The sequence below is a fragment of the Schistocerca americana genome, chromosome 9, assembly GCF_021461395.2.
Source record: "Schistocerca americana isolate TAMUIC-IGC-003095 chromosome 9, iqSchAmer2.1, whole genome shotgun sequence".
In the NCBI taxonomy this organism is placed as follows: domain Eukaryota; kingdom Metazoa; phylum Arthropoda; class Insecta; order Orthoptera; family Acrididae; genus Schistocerca; species Schistocerca americana.
This window is the reverse complement of record NC_060127.1, coordinates 171,044,924-171,063,369: the sequence shown is the minus strand read 5'-3', so window position 1 is coordinate 171,063,369 and position 18,446 is coordinate 171,044,924. Positions and strand designations below refer to the sequence as shown.

Sequence of the window (18,446 nt, the reverse complement as noted above, 5' to 3'; positions counted from 1 at the left end):
TCCTTCTGTCATCAGCCCAGTCATCATCATTATACACTGGTCCTGTCATCATTTCATTGGCCCTGTAGTCATCAGCCCTGTTGTCATACGCTCTGTCATTGCCAAATCAGTCTTACCAGGCATTTCATTACCAGACCTACACTGCTGGCCATTAAAATTGCTACACCACGAAGATCACGTGCTGCAGACGCGAAATTTAACCGACAGGAAGAAGATGCTGTGATATGCAAATGATTAGCTTTTCAGAGCATTCACATTAGCTTGGCAAGATGCTGTGATATGCAGATGATTAGCTTTTCAGAGCATTCACACTAGGTTGGCGCCGGTGGCGACACCTACAACGTGCTGACATGAGGAACGTTTCCAACCGATTTCTGATACACAGATAGCAATTGACCGGCGTTGCTTGGTGAAACGTTGTTGTAATGCCTCGTGTAAGGAGGAGAAACGCGTACCATAACGTTTACGACTTTGATAAAGGTGGGATTGTAGCCTATCGCGATTGCGGTTTATCGTATGGCGCTATCAGGAGGGTAATACGGAACGCCGTGCTGGATCCCAACGGCCTCGTATCACTAGCAGTCGAGATGACAGGCATCTTATCCGTCTAGCTGTAACGGATCGTGCAGCCACGTCTCGATCCCTGAGTCAACAGATGGAGATGTTTCCAAGACAACAACCACCTGCACGAACAGTTCGACGACGTTTGCAGCAGCATGGACTATCAGCTAGGAGACCATGGCTGCGGTTACCCTTGACGCTGCATCACAGACAGGAGCGCCTCCAATCGTGTACTCAACGACGAACCTGGGTGCACCAATGGCAAAACGTCATTTTTCGGATGAATCCAGGTTGTGTTTACAGCATCATGACGGTCGCATCCGTGTTTGGCGACATCGCGGTGAACGCTCATTGCAAGCGTGTATTCGTCATCGCCATACTGGCGTATCATCCGGCGTGATGGTATGGGGTGCCATTGGTTACAAGTCTCGGTCGCCTCTTGTTCGCATTGACGGCACTTTGAACAGTGGACGTTACATTTCAGATGTGTTACGACCCGTGGCTCTACCCTTAATTCGGTCCCTGCGAAACCCTACAGTTCAGCAGGATAATGTACGACCGCACGTTGCAGGTCCTGTACGGGCCTTTCTGGATCCAGAAAATGTTCGACTGCTGCCCTGGCCAGCACATTCTCCAGATCTCTCACCATTTGAAAACTTCTGGTCAATGGTGGCCGAGGAAGTGGCTCGTCACAATACACCAGTCACTACTCTTGATGAACTGTGGTATTGTGTTGAAGCTGCATGGGCAGCTGTACCTGTACATGCCATCCAAGCTCTGTTTGACTCAATGCCCAGGCGTATCAAGGCCGTTATTACGGCCAGAGGTGGTGGTTCTGGTTGTTCTGGGTAATGATTTCTCAGGATCTATGCACCCAAATTACGTGAAAATGTAATCACATGTCAGTTCTAGTATAATATGTTTGTCCAATGAATACCTGTTTATCATCTGCATTTTTTTCTTGGTGTAGCAATTTTAATGGCCAGTAGTGTACCATCAGTGGACCTGTCATCACCAAATGAGTCATCACTTGATTTGTTGACACCAGACTTGTCACTGGACCTGTTGTTTGTTGCCTGACGTGTCACCACCAGCCATGTCATCTCCAGACCTGCCATCGCTTCTCTGGCCATTGTCAGACCTGTAGTCGCTGATTCTGTCATCAGTCGACCTGTCATCACTGTCCCTGTCGCCAATGGCACTATCGTAGCCAGACTTGTCGCCACTGGTCCTGCGCTGATACGAAAGTTTGAAAGGTAGGAGACGAGGTACTGGCAGAAGTAAAGCTGTGAGGACGGGGTGTGAGTCGTTATTTCTTCTTCCTGAACTTTACTTCCTTCTTCAAATTTTCGTTTGGTTTCTTTACTGCTTGGTCAGTGTACAGACAGAATAACATCGACCGTAGGCCACAGCCCTGTGTCACTCCCTTCTGAAGCACTGCTTCACTTTCCTAACCTTTGAGTCCTGTAACTACTGTCTGGTTTCTGCACAACTCGTAAATAGCATTTTGCTCCCTGTACTTCACCCCTGCTACCTTCAAAATTTCAAAGAGTGTAATCCAGTCGGCATTCTCTACGTGTGCAAACGTTATAAACGTTGGTTTACTTTTGCTTAACCTATCTTCTAAGATGAGTCGTAGGGTCAGCATTGGCTCATGTTTTCCACCATTTCTCCGAAATCCAAAGCGATCTTCCTCGAGGTCGCCTTCTACCAATTTCTTCATGATTCTGTAAGTAACTCGTATCAAGATACTGCAACCATAACCTATTACATTAATAGTTTGGTAATATTCACACCTATCAACGCCTGCTTTCCTTGGTATTGTAACTATGTCACTAGACTGACGAGTTTTGTCATGAGGCTATCAGTAGTACGCCGTCTACTAACAGGGCCTTGTTCCGACTTAGGTCTTTCAGTGTCTTGTTAAATTGTTCTCGCAGTATCATATCTCCAATTTCATCCTCGTCTATGTCTTTTTGCCTTTCTGTAATATTTGACAAGGAAAATCGCCAAACAGCTATGAAGTTTGAGAAGCTGTTTTACTTTATTTCCACAACCACTTTCGGCAATTCACTATGCCATCTTCAGTTGCCATATCCGCCTCATGTATAGATACTCAACCGTATCGCTGTTGGCATACTGGTGCCATCAGTATCTGGATGTAGCGAATTTGTGTATTTCAAATGCCTTCTCCATGTCCACAACGGATCAATAGAGATTTCTATCATATTGTCTTCAAGTTCCTTTTCCCTTGTACACCCGATCTATATATTCCTTCCACTTTCAGCATTCCTTCCTTGCTTAGCAGTTGTTTTCCATCTGAGCTCTTGGTATTAATAAAGCTGCTTCTCTTCTCTTCAAAGGGCACTTTAATTTTGCTACTAGTGTTATCTATCTTTCCCCTAGTTATATATTATTTTATATCCTCACGTTTGACCTCTAGGCATTCCCACTTAGCAATTTTGCATTTCCTGTGAGTCTCATTTTTTAGATGGTGTTGCCTGTATTGTACGCAGATGATACGACTTTTCTTCATAGCAGTAACAATCTTAATGATCTTTAAACCTGTGCTGAAAATACACTCACTCACGCAGCATATTGGTTCAGAGCAAATGGTTTCCTGCTAAATGAAAATAAAACTCAGCAGACAATCTTCACTCTAAGAGACAAGCCACTATCTGATGACCCTAGTTCTGTTAAATTCCTGGGAGTTTATTTAGACGAAAAGTTATCCTGGGGCCAACATGTAAACTATGTTAGTAGTAGCCGGCCGAAGTGGCCATGCGGTTAAAGGCGCTGCAGTCTGGAACCGCAAGACCGCTACGGTCGCAGGTTCGAATCCTGCCTCGGGCATGGATGTTTGTGATGTCCTTAGGTTAGTTAGGTTTAACTAGTTCTAAGTTCTAGGGGACTAATGACCTCAGCAGTTGAGTCCCATAGTGCTCAGAGCCATTTGAACCATTTTTTTATATTAGTAGTAAGCTATCTAGAGTAATTTATTTATCAAGGCAACTCGGAAACTTTGTACCTGAAACATACATCAGATCATCTTATTTTGCATTTTTCCAAAGTATAATATCCTATGGCATTATCTTGTGGGGTAACTGTAGTCATATACATGACATCCTATTATTGCAGAAGAAAGCCATTAGGATAATTACAATTTCTACACATAAGGCTCACTGCAAACCCTTATTTACTAAACAAAAAATTATGACAGTAATAAACCTCTATATATACAATGTCCTAAACTTTACGAAGAAGAATCTACAAAATATGAAACGTAGAGAAAATGTACATTGTTACAAGATGCATCAAACACATATACACGCCTTACCATAGATTATCAAAATCAATAAATAACTATGAAGTCACAGGGCACAAACTATTTAATAAGCTGCCAGATGCTATACAGGATCTTCCTGAACATACATTCAAAGAACGACTGCATGAATGATATCAATGAATTCTTCAACTGTAAAATGCAGTAATCCAACTGATAACCCACTGTACATTTATTGTAATATAAGCTAAAATATTTCATTAGTCAATACCTTATCACACTGTATTGTAAATTGTATCTTCATTTGACGTTGTCAATTGCTGTAATGACCTAAAGACAATAAAATCTTTATTATATTATTATTATTATTCCAAACTTCATGTTAGTTCTCCATCATACCTTGCTGGATATCACTCCTGGAGGAGAGGCTATTGCAGAGACTTAGACGCAGCATGGGAAATCGTTTCCAGAATGAATTTTCACTCTCAAGTGGAGTGCATGCAGATTTGAAACTTGCTGGTAGATTAAAATTGTTTGCCGCTGTGGTTCTCGAACCTGAGACCTTTGCCTCTCGCAAGCAAGTTCTCTAATGACTTTAGCTACCCAAACAGACTCACAACGTGTCCTTCCAGCTTCTCATCTCTGGCTGTGGCCAAGCTTGATCTTTGCAATAACCTTTCTTTCAGTGTGCTAGTCTTGAAAAGTATGTTGAAGAATTTCTGTGAAGTTTGGAAGGCAGGAGATGAGGAACTGGCGGAAACTCAGCTGTGAGGAGATGTTTCGAGTCGTTCTTGAGAAGCTCAGTTGGAATAGCACTTGTCCCGAAAAGGGCAAGGTGACACCTTCTGGTCCCAATTCAGCACACAACTTTAACTTGCCAGGAACTCTCAAATCAGTGAGTGCCCCGCTGCATGGTAAAAATTCATTCTGAACTTTCGTATCTCCTTCTTTTATCGATCAATTGTAGAAGTGTTTCTTCTGTTACCCAAGATTTCTTTACAGTTACCTTCCTTGTACATACGAGGTGTATGATAAATGTAATAAGACTCATTTTTGTCTACCAAAGTTTTATTCTTTTTCAAACAACATCGGGGTTGTGGAACAATGGGAATGTCATCTGAGACCAAAAATTCAGTGATGTAAGTGGCCATGTGACATAGGACGATACCATGATGCAGCATCCACTTGTCTGAAATGTCCGATCTCACTCGATTCACCTTTTCCTGAACCTTTCAAGGACATCTTTGTAAAATACTTTATTGACAGTTTGTCCTAGAGCAGCAAATTCTGTATGTATGATACTCTTAGTGTCAAACCAGCAAATCACCGTTGTTTTCATCCTTGACGTGCCCATTAGAGCTTTTTTTGGTTGAGGAGATGTCTCAGTGTGCCACTCCTCACTTTGCAGCTTTGTCTCAGGATGGTTCTCAAAAATCCAGGATTCATCATCACCTCTGATCACACAATTCAATCATTCGTGGCCATTGGCAGCCCCCTCAAGAAGATCAATGCACACGTTTCTTAGATTGTCCCTCCGCTTAGTTATGATGTTTTTCAGTACAAACTTGAGTGTGGTGGAAATGTTTTAGTTTAACAGGTCAGTCATTATTCTTGTCGTTAAACGTTAATCTGATCTCATAAGAGGTCTCCCTGAGCGAGGTTCGTCTTCAATGTGTTCTCGGCCTTCCAAAAATGATTTGTGCCAGTGAAAGACTTGTGCTCTTGATAAGGAATGTTCATCACAAGGCTATTTCAACTTCACAAAGGCCACACTCGCAGATTCCCAAATTTCATACAAAACTTGATGGCGTAACACTGCTCCAAAATCCACCGTTTCATCTTCGTAACACACAGCAAAAACACAACTTTACTGATGGCACTCTCAACAATCACGTGAAGGTTGTGTGCAGCTTGAAGCATCCCCAACTCTCTTGCGGTTCCCTTTTTAGGTACTCCACGTCGACGTCTGCTCGTAGATACGTATCGTCGGTAGGTTTTCCGGCTTTACTTCCCGACGTGACAGTGACGACTCTCCGATGAGGTGCGAGCCTTGTGTTTTGCTATCACTGCGAGTCTTGTAAATATCGCTTTTATTTAGTAACTTGCCCGACTAAAACTCTCCCCTTGCTATGATTAAGACAGCCTGCGCCACCTTTCGGAGGGAGTGGGGACGTCAAAGAGTCACAAAAGTTCATATTAACCAGTCCTAAAACACGTAAACGTTCACTTCAGTTAGCGTGTTAGTTAATGCCTACGCTTTCCGTTAGATGGTGCTGACTTACTGCTGAATAGCTTTGGTTGCGTAAAACCTTCACTGATCAGTACTAGGTAAATGAAATAAGTACAACACTCTTGTATTTTACTTTCACTCTATATTCAAGGATTAAGATGGTGATGGATGATGGTCTATTTAAAAGGTTCCTAGACTGGAGGAATCTAAATAGACCGCAAATGCAGGCGCTCTACGTCCAGATTCGCAACTAACGGCACACGACACTTTCAAAAGTCCACACGTTAATATCTGAATACCGGTTCCTCTGAATTCACTCGTATCAACAGATAATTTGAGTTTCTGTCGTCTATATGTCCTTAAAGTTCCAATCTAGCACTAAAGTCCTAAAATCCCCTTAATACTCCGTTGCTACCAACAGTCAGAGATCGTACACTACATCACTTTTAATCTCCGTAATATTCTAACAGTTTATCATGAATCTAATTATTGTCTCTCTGACTGACACGGGTTCCCCGCCCTTTAACGAAACAATCAAGGAAAAAAGGCGGCAATAATGACGATCAGGCCTTTTTATAGGTTTTTCACCACAGGAGTTTAACGTCACTGCCTTCTCCATGACGGAGCTTCCGTGGCTTAGACGTTAAACTACTTGCTTATATACTATAATTTTGATCTCCAATTACCGAACTCTGATTCTACACTATCTTCCCCTCTAAAAATTCTATTCTTAACTTTAAATTATTCTTTCTATAGCTTTTATTACCGTAAACTGAACCGAGGTGTTACCAGCTGAAAACTCGGACTGAGCATCTGGAAGAGAACACACTGGTCTACACAAGCAGAACAAGACAGCGTTGCCAGATCGCTCGCAATGTTGTCAGTGTCATTACTTTTCTCACACACCTCGTATATTTGTCGATTCGACGTTTGCGATTGCCCTTTTTAGAGATGTCCAAGCTGTAAATTGAGGAACCTAAGTGTCTAACACTTCATTAAGACCTAAAATTTCACTGTTCAGAACTGATCGACCGTGTGCTCGCCGAGGATGACTCCAACGGCGATGGGTACCTGAGCTACGCAGAGTATGTGTTGGCCCGCACCAAGGACGAAGCCCGGCGGAAACAAGAAAAGGTCTTCACTGTCCAGCCTCAAACCGGGGATGTGCCCGCTGCTGGCTAGGTGAGGAACCACTCGCAGCTCTGATATATTCATGCAATGCTTATTTGCATTGAAGAATTATAGTTCAGCAAACCAGTTGATATAATCTACCTCTCTCAATATCACGTGACTACTGGTATAGATATGTTAAATGTTACAGGATTCAAGTTAGCCTCTTACTCCAGAAACAAAATAAGAATACAGGCTGAGTTGCCACACTTGTCAGAAAGTTTTCAGTGTCAAGAATATTCATGCTGATAAAATTTCCTCAGAGTAGCACTTAGAAGCTTGTGCAACAAAAGTATCATTTCATGACAACTCCTTTATAATAGTAAATATATACAAAGCACCTTCAGGAAACTTTATAAAAAGTCTGGAACCTTTGTTGTCCAGTTTCATAGTAAAAAGCAAGGAAAAAGTGGTTGCTGGTCCTTTTAATGTGGATTTATTGAAAAGCTTTTTTAGTGAACAATTATTGCAGTCAGTAACACTGTCATTCATTTAACTCCTACAGTGAACTTTGCAACTATTAAATGCTCTGAGACTGCTATTCATAATATTTTTGAAGAGAAATCTAGGGAAAAACTCATATCACAAAACCAACAATAGTCAATGGACTATCTGATCATGACATACACCATCTTATGGTAAATGATGAAACTTGTCATGATATAAAATGTATTAAACTGGAGTACAGGAAGGCGACAAATCAAATTTTGAGAATTTTAGGAGATTGTTCAAAGATATGAACTGGCTAGATGTTTACAATATTTCTGACTAAATGGAAAATACTAAGCATTCATTAAAGAAGTTAATTCCTTGTTTGAAAAATGTTTTACCCTAAAGGTAACTCAAATCGAACAGAAGTCTAAAAATAAACCATGGATTACATAAGGAATAGAGGTGTCATGTGGAACAAAAAGGAAACTGAATCTGCTATCTAGGAACAGCCCTGATGTCAGCATTTTAAAGAATTACAAAGAATATTGCAAAATACTGAAGCAAGTAATCCATAAATCAAAATATCTTTATTATGAGAAAAAGAAAATTGTCAGGAAACAGAATGAAAACTGTATGGGATATATTGAAGACTGAAGTAGGTGGGACTAGAAGGAAAGAGGGACAGATATCTCTAAAAATAAATGTAGTGTTGCAAACCTCTTAAACAAATACTTGGTTACTGGCAGCTTGGGGTTATCAGGTTCAGTAAACAGCGCAGTGTAATATCTGAGACCAGCCTCTACAAATGACTGTAGTAAAATGGAATTGACACTTACATCTCTCAAAGAAGTAGCAGCCATCATAACATCCTTAAAATCAAAGTATTCTAGTGGTTATGATAACATATCATTGAAGTTAATCAATGAGTGCTCATGTGAGTTGAGTTCTATCTTAAGTTATTTGTGTAATCAATGTACTAGCAGAAGTAAAGCTGTGAGGATAGGGCGTGAGTCTTGCTTTGGTATCTCAGATGGTAGAGTGCTTGTCCGTGAAAGGCAAAAGTCCTGTGTTCAAGTCTCGGTCTGGCACACAGTTTTAATCTGCCAGGCAAATTTCAATGTTCTTAACAGCTGAAAGTTTCCAGAGTTGCTAATAATGCCAAAGTTACGCCTCTTTACAACAAGGGGATAGAGATATACCATGAGACTATCGACCAATTTCATTTTTTCTGGTTTTTACAAAAATATTCGAAAAGATTGTGTTCAAGCATCTCCTTAAGCATGTCATGACAAATAATATGTTGTCCAAGTCACAGTTTGGGTTCGTTAAAGGTTCTGATATAGGGAAAGCCATTTACACTTATAGTGAGAATGTACTTAATTCATTGGATAACAAACTAGAGGCTACTAGCATTTTCTGTAATCTGTCAAAAATCTTTGACTATATGAATCACACCATTCTCTTAAGTAAACTAAAATATTGTGATGACACCGATAGTGCTACAAAATGGTTCAGATCTTACATAACTAAGAGGAAGCCAACGATGTCATAGTGAAATACATGTGGAGTAAGCATTCAGTCTTCATCTGACTGGGAATTAATTACATGTGATGTTTCTCAATGTTCCATCTTGGGTCTGTTTCTTTTTCTTGTGTACATTAATGACCGTTCATCTGCTACATTGCCAAATGCTAAGTTTGTTTTGTTTGCAGATGATACAAACATTGCAATGAATAGCAAGTCAAGAAATGGCCGCTAATAAATTTTCACTGTAGTTTAAAGCTAATTCTCTCTCATTAAACGTTGAAAAGTCAAACTATATGCAGTTCAGAACATGTAAGAGATTTCCTTCCAGTATGTGTATAACATAAAAAGTCATGGAGATAGAAGAGGTGGACAGTGTTACATTTCTGGGATTAAACTCAATAAAAAATTCAGTTGGGAAGGGCGTAGCAGAGAATTGCTAAAAAGCCTAAACAAGCATGTATTTCCAGTGTGAATCATACCAGATGTAGGAGGTATAAGTATAAAAACATGTTGCATACTTTGCTTACTTTCATTCTATTGTATCATATGGGATCATTTCTGGGGTGACCCATCAAATCAAGCAAACGTTCTTGACATGCAAAAGTGTGTAATAAGGCTCATTTGTAGTGTAAATTCAAGAACATCAAGTAGAAACTTATTCAAGGAACTGGGTATCTTGATCGCTACATCTTAGTAAATTTATTCCTTAATGAATTTTTTTCAAATAATATGTCTCTATTTCCAACCAATGGCTCAAAACATAGTATCAATAATGTAATAAGAACAGTGTACATAAAGACCTAAAATCACTTACCTTGGTCCAAAAAGTGATTAAATATTCAGGAACACACATTTTCAAAAAACTGTGAGCAACTATTAAAATCTTCATTTCAGTTAAAGCACAGGTTAAACAGAGTATGAAGGGCTTTTTGGTAGGCAACTCTTTCTGTTCCATAGATGAATATTTTAATAGAGCATGTTGACCAGCTTAAGTAAAAATGTCCGCTAGAGTTCAATTTTGACAGTACTTGGTTACAGCAGTCAAGGTTAGATATTTTGTGTATGATAAATTTAATAATAGTGTGTAACTTTGTTTCATTATGACAGTGTATTACTTTTGCAAAGATTAGCAGTTCGAATCTAGTGTAATGTATTCACATATTTTGACAATATGACAAATGATCAAGGAAGTGAGTATTCTACTGAAATGTTCTATGTTTTTTATGTTATATTTTCTGACATGTTCCACACCCACGAGAATCATCTCATATTTGGGTCTGTGGAACGAAATCAATGTAATCTAATCTCTTCTACTCAAGCAGTTACACATTTGAAGACCTAACATTCAAAACAATGGACAATCCAGGGTGTGAGCTGCATTTGTGTGTGTGTGTGTGTGTGTGTGTGTGTGTGTGTGTGTGTGTGTGTGTGTTGTATAGTTCTGATGAATGCCTGTTTGGCCAAAAGCTTTGTTCAGCAGATTTTTTTATTATCCCTATCTGTGACTCAGTATCTTGCTATATGGTGAGTAGCAACTATCCTTCTCATAATGTTAACATTCTAAACATATTAAGGAGCAAAATAATGTTTTGAGATATAACTAAAGCACAAAATATTATATGATGTACGAAATTATCATGCGTATTTCTATAGTAAATATATAATATTAACATCTACGAAATATAAACTATACTGCAAGGTGCGTGAAAAATGCATTGAATTGTGTAGGGAAACTCGACAATGGATGTCAAACGTATTACTTCATTCAGACTAAATGAGCTACATCAGTGCTACAATGGATGGGAAAATATACCTAAATATAAATATCTTAAGGCATGTAAACAATATGAAACAGAAATCATCAGTTTGCATTATCATTAAACAAATCAAGAAAAGTCTGCTGATGCTGATGTGGTATTAAGGGTACGATAGCAAGCAAGCCCTTCTTTTATTCAGCAGACAATCATGAAAAATATTGCACAACTGAAACATGTGTATGAATCAAATCGCCAACAGTTTTGTCTTTCTTTAGAATGTTCACACTTTCACATTGGTCAATGTCACTGAATGTCTTTTTCACGTGCATGATTCCAGGGATTATGATTTTAGTTTGTGCAGCAATACTGATGTGCAGCTTTGTGGTGTTGATAACTTTATCAGCAGCTGTCTGGAAATCATTAAAGTCATTTTCCTCCACTCTGACTGTGTTGAATGCTAACGAAGGACATGCTGAAGTAATTACTTCCTGTAAATCATGAGGTACATATCACTTAGCGACTTTCTGAAGTTTTTCTATTAAGGCAAAATTTCCATTACAACATAGGAAACTGTGGTCTGAAACTAGATACTTATTTTACATGGTAATCAAATAGGCCACAAGGTACTACAAACATGTACTGTACACATTTATAAGTACATGGTTTTTCGTTTGTTCACAGTGCTTGTCATTCAAAATTACAATTTTACTTTTGTTACCAGTGCAGTTCAGAACATGGAATAGAGACTGTACTACACTGTTAGCGCCACGAGACCCACCACCCTCGTACCACAATTACGTTATTGCCTCACTAATGTCATGAGCATGAATACAGAAGTTGTAATATGAAAGATTTTGTAAGCAGAACATATCTGATGTGTAATATTTGGAACAAATAATATTTATTGCAGATTGATTGCTAAAGTACAAGTGTTACTTCCAAAACATGACAAACAAAATGCCATCTATTATGTCTGAACATTAAAGTGATGTAGTTCAATGCTGATTGCCAAGCACATTTAGAAAGGAGGAGGCCGTAGTGCAAGCGGATGTGCCTTCCATTCATCACTGTTACGATTCGTTATCTTCGTTATATGATGAATCACTTTTAGTATAACATACTTGCATACATGTAGCACCTTTAGAGCAAATAGAATCAATTTGGAAAAAACTTTATGGCACTTACCACATTTAGACTATTACGTTTTCATTTTAATATCCTGTCCCATGCAATGCAGTCAAATATATAAACGGGATAAGCTCTGCTATTTTCACTCTTCCTATAATTGATAGTCTTGGAAACAAAAGATTCATCCTCCTAACATATTTTCTATATTTCTGCTCAATAAGGTCTTATGGAATAATTTTCTGTGGTAACTTGTCACTTAAAAGGAAATTATTGATCGCATAACAGCAAGCGTTAAGGGCAATATGTAATATTCCCCTGCAGTGATCTCGAAGGTAACCTCTACAAAAAGTTTGGCGTTTTAACTGCACCTTTGCATAATATACAGGGTGTTAATGATCAGCTGCAGTGCATGCACACCACCTGAGATTTTGGTTAAAATCGTCCTCGAATATTAAACACCAATTGTTCCTGCACTTGTAACAAATAATATTGCCATTTGTTACATTTTAACTCAAAATAATGAAATTTTAACAGCATAAAATTAGTAGTTAAATCTTATGTTTGTCTGGCCTTCCTACTACGAAACTACTGTGCTTATAAGGGTTAAACGTAATTAGGTTACAAAAGTGTTCTTTTCTTTCGTTAATCTCAAGGAAAAGTAGAATTAATAACATCAACGAAATAGCCAACTGAGCTGGTAGCGTAAAGAGAGCGAGATGATATGGAACACCTGTCGCAGTGCGTATGTGCTGTAACTTAGGTGATTTAAGGTATGAAAATATCCTTATGATAGATGTATCGATATATTGATGGTATGAAAAAATCGATGAAAATAACATCACACAGAAAATATATTTTTTAAAATCTTTAATCCACGCAAAAATTATCTCATTTCATTTCATTTATTATCATCCTTTGCATCATTTACATGATATAGGAATCTTCATAATACTGTCTAGAATATGCACAGCAGAATATTACAAATTTCTATCAAACATAAAATTAGCATTATGTTGAAAATTAAAACATAGAATTAAAACACATATAATTAACATCATATAATAAGTTGAAAATTAAAACATTGAATTAATGAGTTTTGCTTTTACATGCTCTTTTAACATGTACCATATGTGTTGGGTTTAAATATATTTAGTACATTTTGGAAAACATATATTACATATAATTTAGAGTTAAAAAAGTGTAATGAGACATAGAACTGACAATGAGAACAACATGATATTGACAATACAACTATCAGTTAGTGATTTAAGGATTGAAAATATTCTTCTATGCTATAAAAACATTTATTAATCAGAAACTTTTTTAATTCTGGCTTAAATTTTCCATCACCTTCTGTTCCCCTGATGCAGAGTGGCAGAGCACTATAAAGCTTTATTCCATAGTGGCTCACATGTTTTTGAGTTTTTGTTTTTCTTGTTCTTTCTACATGCAGATTCTTACAGATACATGTATTGTAGTCATGAAGATCTGAATTTACACGCAAACTACTCAAGTGTGTTCTTCTATGCAGTATGCTTTTTAATATGTACGAAGATGGTACTGTAAGTATGTTTAGCTGCACGAACAAGGGCTTGCAGTGTGTTTGTGGAGAGCTGTGTGTAATAAGTTAATGGCCATTTACTGTAATTTAAAAACCTCTCTCAAGCAAGATTTAGTTGCACCCCAGAATGCTATTCCATAGGATATAATAGAATCGAAATAAGCCATATACTCTAATCTTGTACACTCTGCACTGCAAACTATACAAATTATTCTCAATGCAAAACATGCTGAATTGAGTTTTTTTGGATATGTATGTGACATGGTCTTTCCAGCTCAAGTGCTGATCAATGTACATGCCCAAAAATATTGTAGACCAGACTTTCTCTATTTCATGGTCACTCAATGGTAAATAGCGATCATCCTTCTCATTTACTTTACCATGCTGTATGTAATTTGTTTTATTTAAATTGAGTGTTAACTTATTAGCATAAAACCACTGTCGCACACTCTTCAGAACCTTTTCAGCTGTAGTGAATAAGGCTTTGCTGTCATGACTTATGATTATGGTTGTATGATCTGCAAATAACATTATTTTTGATGATCTGTTGGGCCTTTCAGTGTCATTTATATAGATTAGGAACAATAGGGGGCCAAGAACACCACCCTGAGGGACACCTACTGTCACTTTCTTAGCATCAGATACCCACTTTATTTTTTGCTTATTCTGAGATGAGGTGAGTTCCACAGCCTGAGCTCTATCTTGGAGATAGGATTCAAACCATTTCCTCCCAATTCCTCTGATGCCTGTTGCCTCCAGTTTGTCAAGGAGAAGTTGATGATCTACTGTATCAAAGGCCTTGGAAAGATCTAGGTTGATTCCTCCCACACATTTGTTATTGTCTAAATTTCTAAAAATTTCTTCCGTATAGGCCTGTATAGCTGTTTCTACGCCGTAACCTGTACAAAAACCATGTTGATTACAATTTAGAAGATTGAAGGTGTCAAGGTAGCTTATGACTCTAATTTTCATCATTGTTTCAAAAATTTTTTATAAAGATGGAAGGAGGGATTTAGGTCTATAGTTTTCTACCTTATGTATATCCCCATTTTTGAATAATGATTTAACCTTAGAAATTTTCAGCGTTTGGGGGAACATACGTTCATTGAATGATAAATTGGCAATATGTACCAGTGGTTCCAAGATTTGTGAGGCGACTTTCTTTATTATTGTCACTGGCACTTCGCCCAGTCCTGTAGACATTTTGGGTTTCTTATTGTTAATTAATTTCAGCATTTCATATTTATTGTGGGCCTTATTACCACACTACCGATTACTTTTGGTTCTGTTGTTTACTCTTCTTTGGTATAGCTTATTCTTAATTTATTGGGTACACTTAGAAAGTAGTTGTTCATGTAATTGAGTAAGACTTCCTTCTTTACTTCAATGTTATCACTAGATTTAAGTACAATATCCTGGCCTTTAGAGCTCTTTCCTATTTCTCTTTTAGCAATTTTCCTTGTTCTCCTTGATTTATTGTCTGACTTCCTTATTAGTCTATCATTACTTAATAATTTTGCTAGATTAATTACCCTTCTATATACCTTTTTGTAGTTACTAACATGTTTTTTAAAATTAGGGTCAGTATTAGTTTTCATTTCAAAGTTTAGTCTGTTCATAGTCTTGGAAGAGTTTTTAATGCCAGATGTGATCCAAGAATTTGTGTCTATGGCTAGATGAGTTGATTTTAACTAATCTTTTTGGAAAGCACATTTCAAAATTTGTCATGAAAAGAGAGGAGAAAACGTTGTATGCAGCATCTGTATCGGTTTGTGACAATACTTCTGCCCAAGATTTGTTAGTCAGTTTCATACCAAACTGGTTGCAGTCTTTGGGAGAGAAAATTCTCTTATACATATGATGTGTTGTTGCTGTATGTATTGGAACTGTGAGCACTTTAATAATAAGTGCATTACAATCAGATATTCCTAGGTCAATATTCAAAACTTATGTATCTGGACTTTCTGTATTTTAAAATATATTATCTATAAGACTTTTTGAAGTGTTTGTTACCCTTGTAGGGCTATTTATATTAGAATATAGGTTGAAACTGCGCATAATATTGAGGAATTTTTAAATAAACTGTCTACCAACATATTGACATTGAAGTCCCCACATACAATTATTGATGACTTCTCATCATGTAAGATGCTCAGCAGTTCTTCAATCTTATTTTAAAAAATTTCTGGGTCACTACATGGTGATCTATACACTGACATGACTTGTTATTTTCCTATTTTTTACATTCATTTACACTGCTGTTGCCTCAACATGTTTTTCTGCGCTCAAGAGTTCAGCTTCAAGCCTGTTTTTCACGTTAATGTCTGATTTTACATAAATGCTGACACCTCCATTCTTGGCTTCCTTCCCAGAAAAATGACTACCCAGGGTATATGGACAACTCTTAATGTTTTCTAATTCCTAATTTTTGCACCAGTGCTCTTGAATACAAATACAATCAACACAATATTCACTGGCCTCAATCTTGAGATCTAGCACTGTATATTAAGGCTAAGTAATTTTGAGGTGTTGCAACTCAGTTGAGAGGAACTCTTACTTGTATTGTCTGGCATCAACGGTTTCTTCGTGTTGAGGCTGGGTACCAAAAATCCTTTAGGGACACAGGTTTCCTGCATCTTGTCTTTCTTTCTTCTGGATGTGCTGCAACTTATGATGCTGGAATTCCTGTTGTATTTGATGACTCGCTGGCAGTAAGCACATTTCTTGCTAATGAAGCTGCTGTATAGTCTGTAGCTGCTTCTGATACTGCTGAAGCTGTTGTGGAGGCTTCATTTGCTTCAGATACTTTTGTGGCAAGTGAAGATTCTACTGTTGGGTCTGTTGCTGGTGAATCAGTTTCATTTTTATGTTGTCGAATTTCAGTTGCTGTGCCAGGTGGTGGTAGTGGTATGATATTGCTATTCTTGTCTTCAACTGCTAACATGGCATTAAGTATTTCTCGACTAATGAATGCTTTTCCAAGTTTATTTCTGTGTAGCACATGCCTGGTAAAATGACTTCTATCTGAAGATGGTACATTCACATATGTAGCATTCAGGAAGCTTCGGCATAATTTTTTTTTCAAATTTTCTATTTGTAACAGCCATTTCTTTGTCGACACAATATTTTTCCATTAGGTCATATCTTTGTGGTATACTGGCAACATAGAAGAATACATTTGTAGTTTTCTGTAGTGTGCTTCTTAGCGCTCTTGTGGCAAGTTTACCCTCATTCCTATAAACGTCATTAGCACCCACAAATTAAACAGTTTCTTCTAGGCTCCAAAAAATGTTCATAGTTTTTTTAGAATTTCACTATTATTCCACTAACCTTAAACATAGTTTGCATGTTACACATGATATCAGCTAAGCCCCTTCCATGACTGAGAGCATGTAAATATCTTTTTTATTCTTCTTACTTGTGGCTGTCATGTTCTCATGATATGTATGTTCCATGCAAATTATAGTACCGGTATTTCCTTGCTTGTTATTACAAGACTTCGTACTTGACTGGTTTTTAATCTCTGCATTTGGTGAAAGTACTTCGTTTCTTTCGCTATTTTCACATCTTTTAGACTCATCACAGGTTAAAAGTTCAAAATTATGTGCTACTATGAGACTGAAGTTGTTCTCGTTACCGTTAACATAATAGAACCTTTTAGGCCATATGTAGTTATCGTTTTTTCCATTTACAACAGTTTCACTACACTCTGAATTGACTTCTATCACTTTTTCAAGCTTATGTACAAACAGTTTGGCTAACGTAAGATCGTATTTTAATGAAGCAGTCACACAGTCCTCTCGATATTCCTTTTGTAAAAACAATAGCCGCGCGGGATTAGCCGAGCGGTCAGCCGGCACGGTAGCTCAGCGTGTTCGGTCAGAGAGCCAGTTGGCCTCTGTAATAAAAAAAGCTGAGTGGAACGGTCAACAAACGAACTTGAACGGATGTCTTTGTGACGCCCGCAACGACCAAAACACAACGATCTACAACGAACAAATTGAAAAGAAAAAAAAAGCGGTCTAAGGCGCTGCAGTGGACTGTGCGGCTGGTCCCGGCGGAGGTTCGAGTTCTCCCTCGGGCATGTGTGTGTGTGTGTGTTTGTCCTTAGGATAAATTAGGTTAAGTAGTGTGTACGCTTAGGGACTGATGACCTTAGCAGTTAAGTCCCATAAGATTTCACACACATTTGAACATTTAAACACAATATATCACGAGAACTACAGTGCACATTTGCTCAGTCACAAGTCATGTTTCTTTCTTCTAAAGTATTTAAACATTGTTGATGGATGCATTTTTGCGACCATGTGCATAATTTAACACCATTTCTCACCATCTTACTACATTTTCCACACACAGGATTTAAACACTCGTAATTTTCCGCGGATCTGTTGATTAGTATGTATATACGCAGCGCCTCCATCTTGCGCTCTTGTATGTTTCTACAGTACATCACATTACGAACTGTGCTTACACTATTTACCACTGCCGCTGCTGCTCTCCTCATTGCTCATAAGAATGGTATTGGTCAACAAGTTCGTTATTCTTCATGACAAAACTGAAGTAAGCTATAGTAATTATTAACGCTTTTTCCATATGATCGTACTTTTTCGTAACCTATGTTTGAACGGTGTCCATCCATTGCAGCAGATTCTAATAATACACAACATTCGTACGTTGTTGGGCTCCATCGATTCCGTCCTTACGTACAAATGTTTAGTTCTGCATCTTGCTTCGGCATTTTTCAAATGAACAGGTAATACAGAACTAGTTCAATTGACGCCTTTTTGAAAAACC

The 18,446-nt window shown here is 37.9% G+C and overlaps 1 protein-coding gene across 1 annotated transcript in view; it reads left to right on the top strand.

The window, feature by feature from the left end:
* The window catches only part of LOC124551163 (multiple coagulation factor deficiency protein 2 homolog), a 265,932-nt gene that overhangs the window by 215,881 nt on the left and 31,605 nt on the right, over positions 1-18,446 (top strand). The window contains exon 5 of the mRNA XM_047126141.1: positions 7,096-7,256. Coding sequence (XP_046982097.1) covers positions 7,096-7,256 — 161 coding nt within the window. The remainder of the gene's footprint in view (positions 1-7,095; positions 7,257-18,446) is intronic.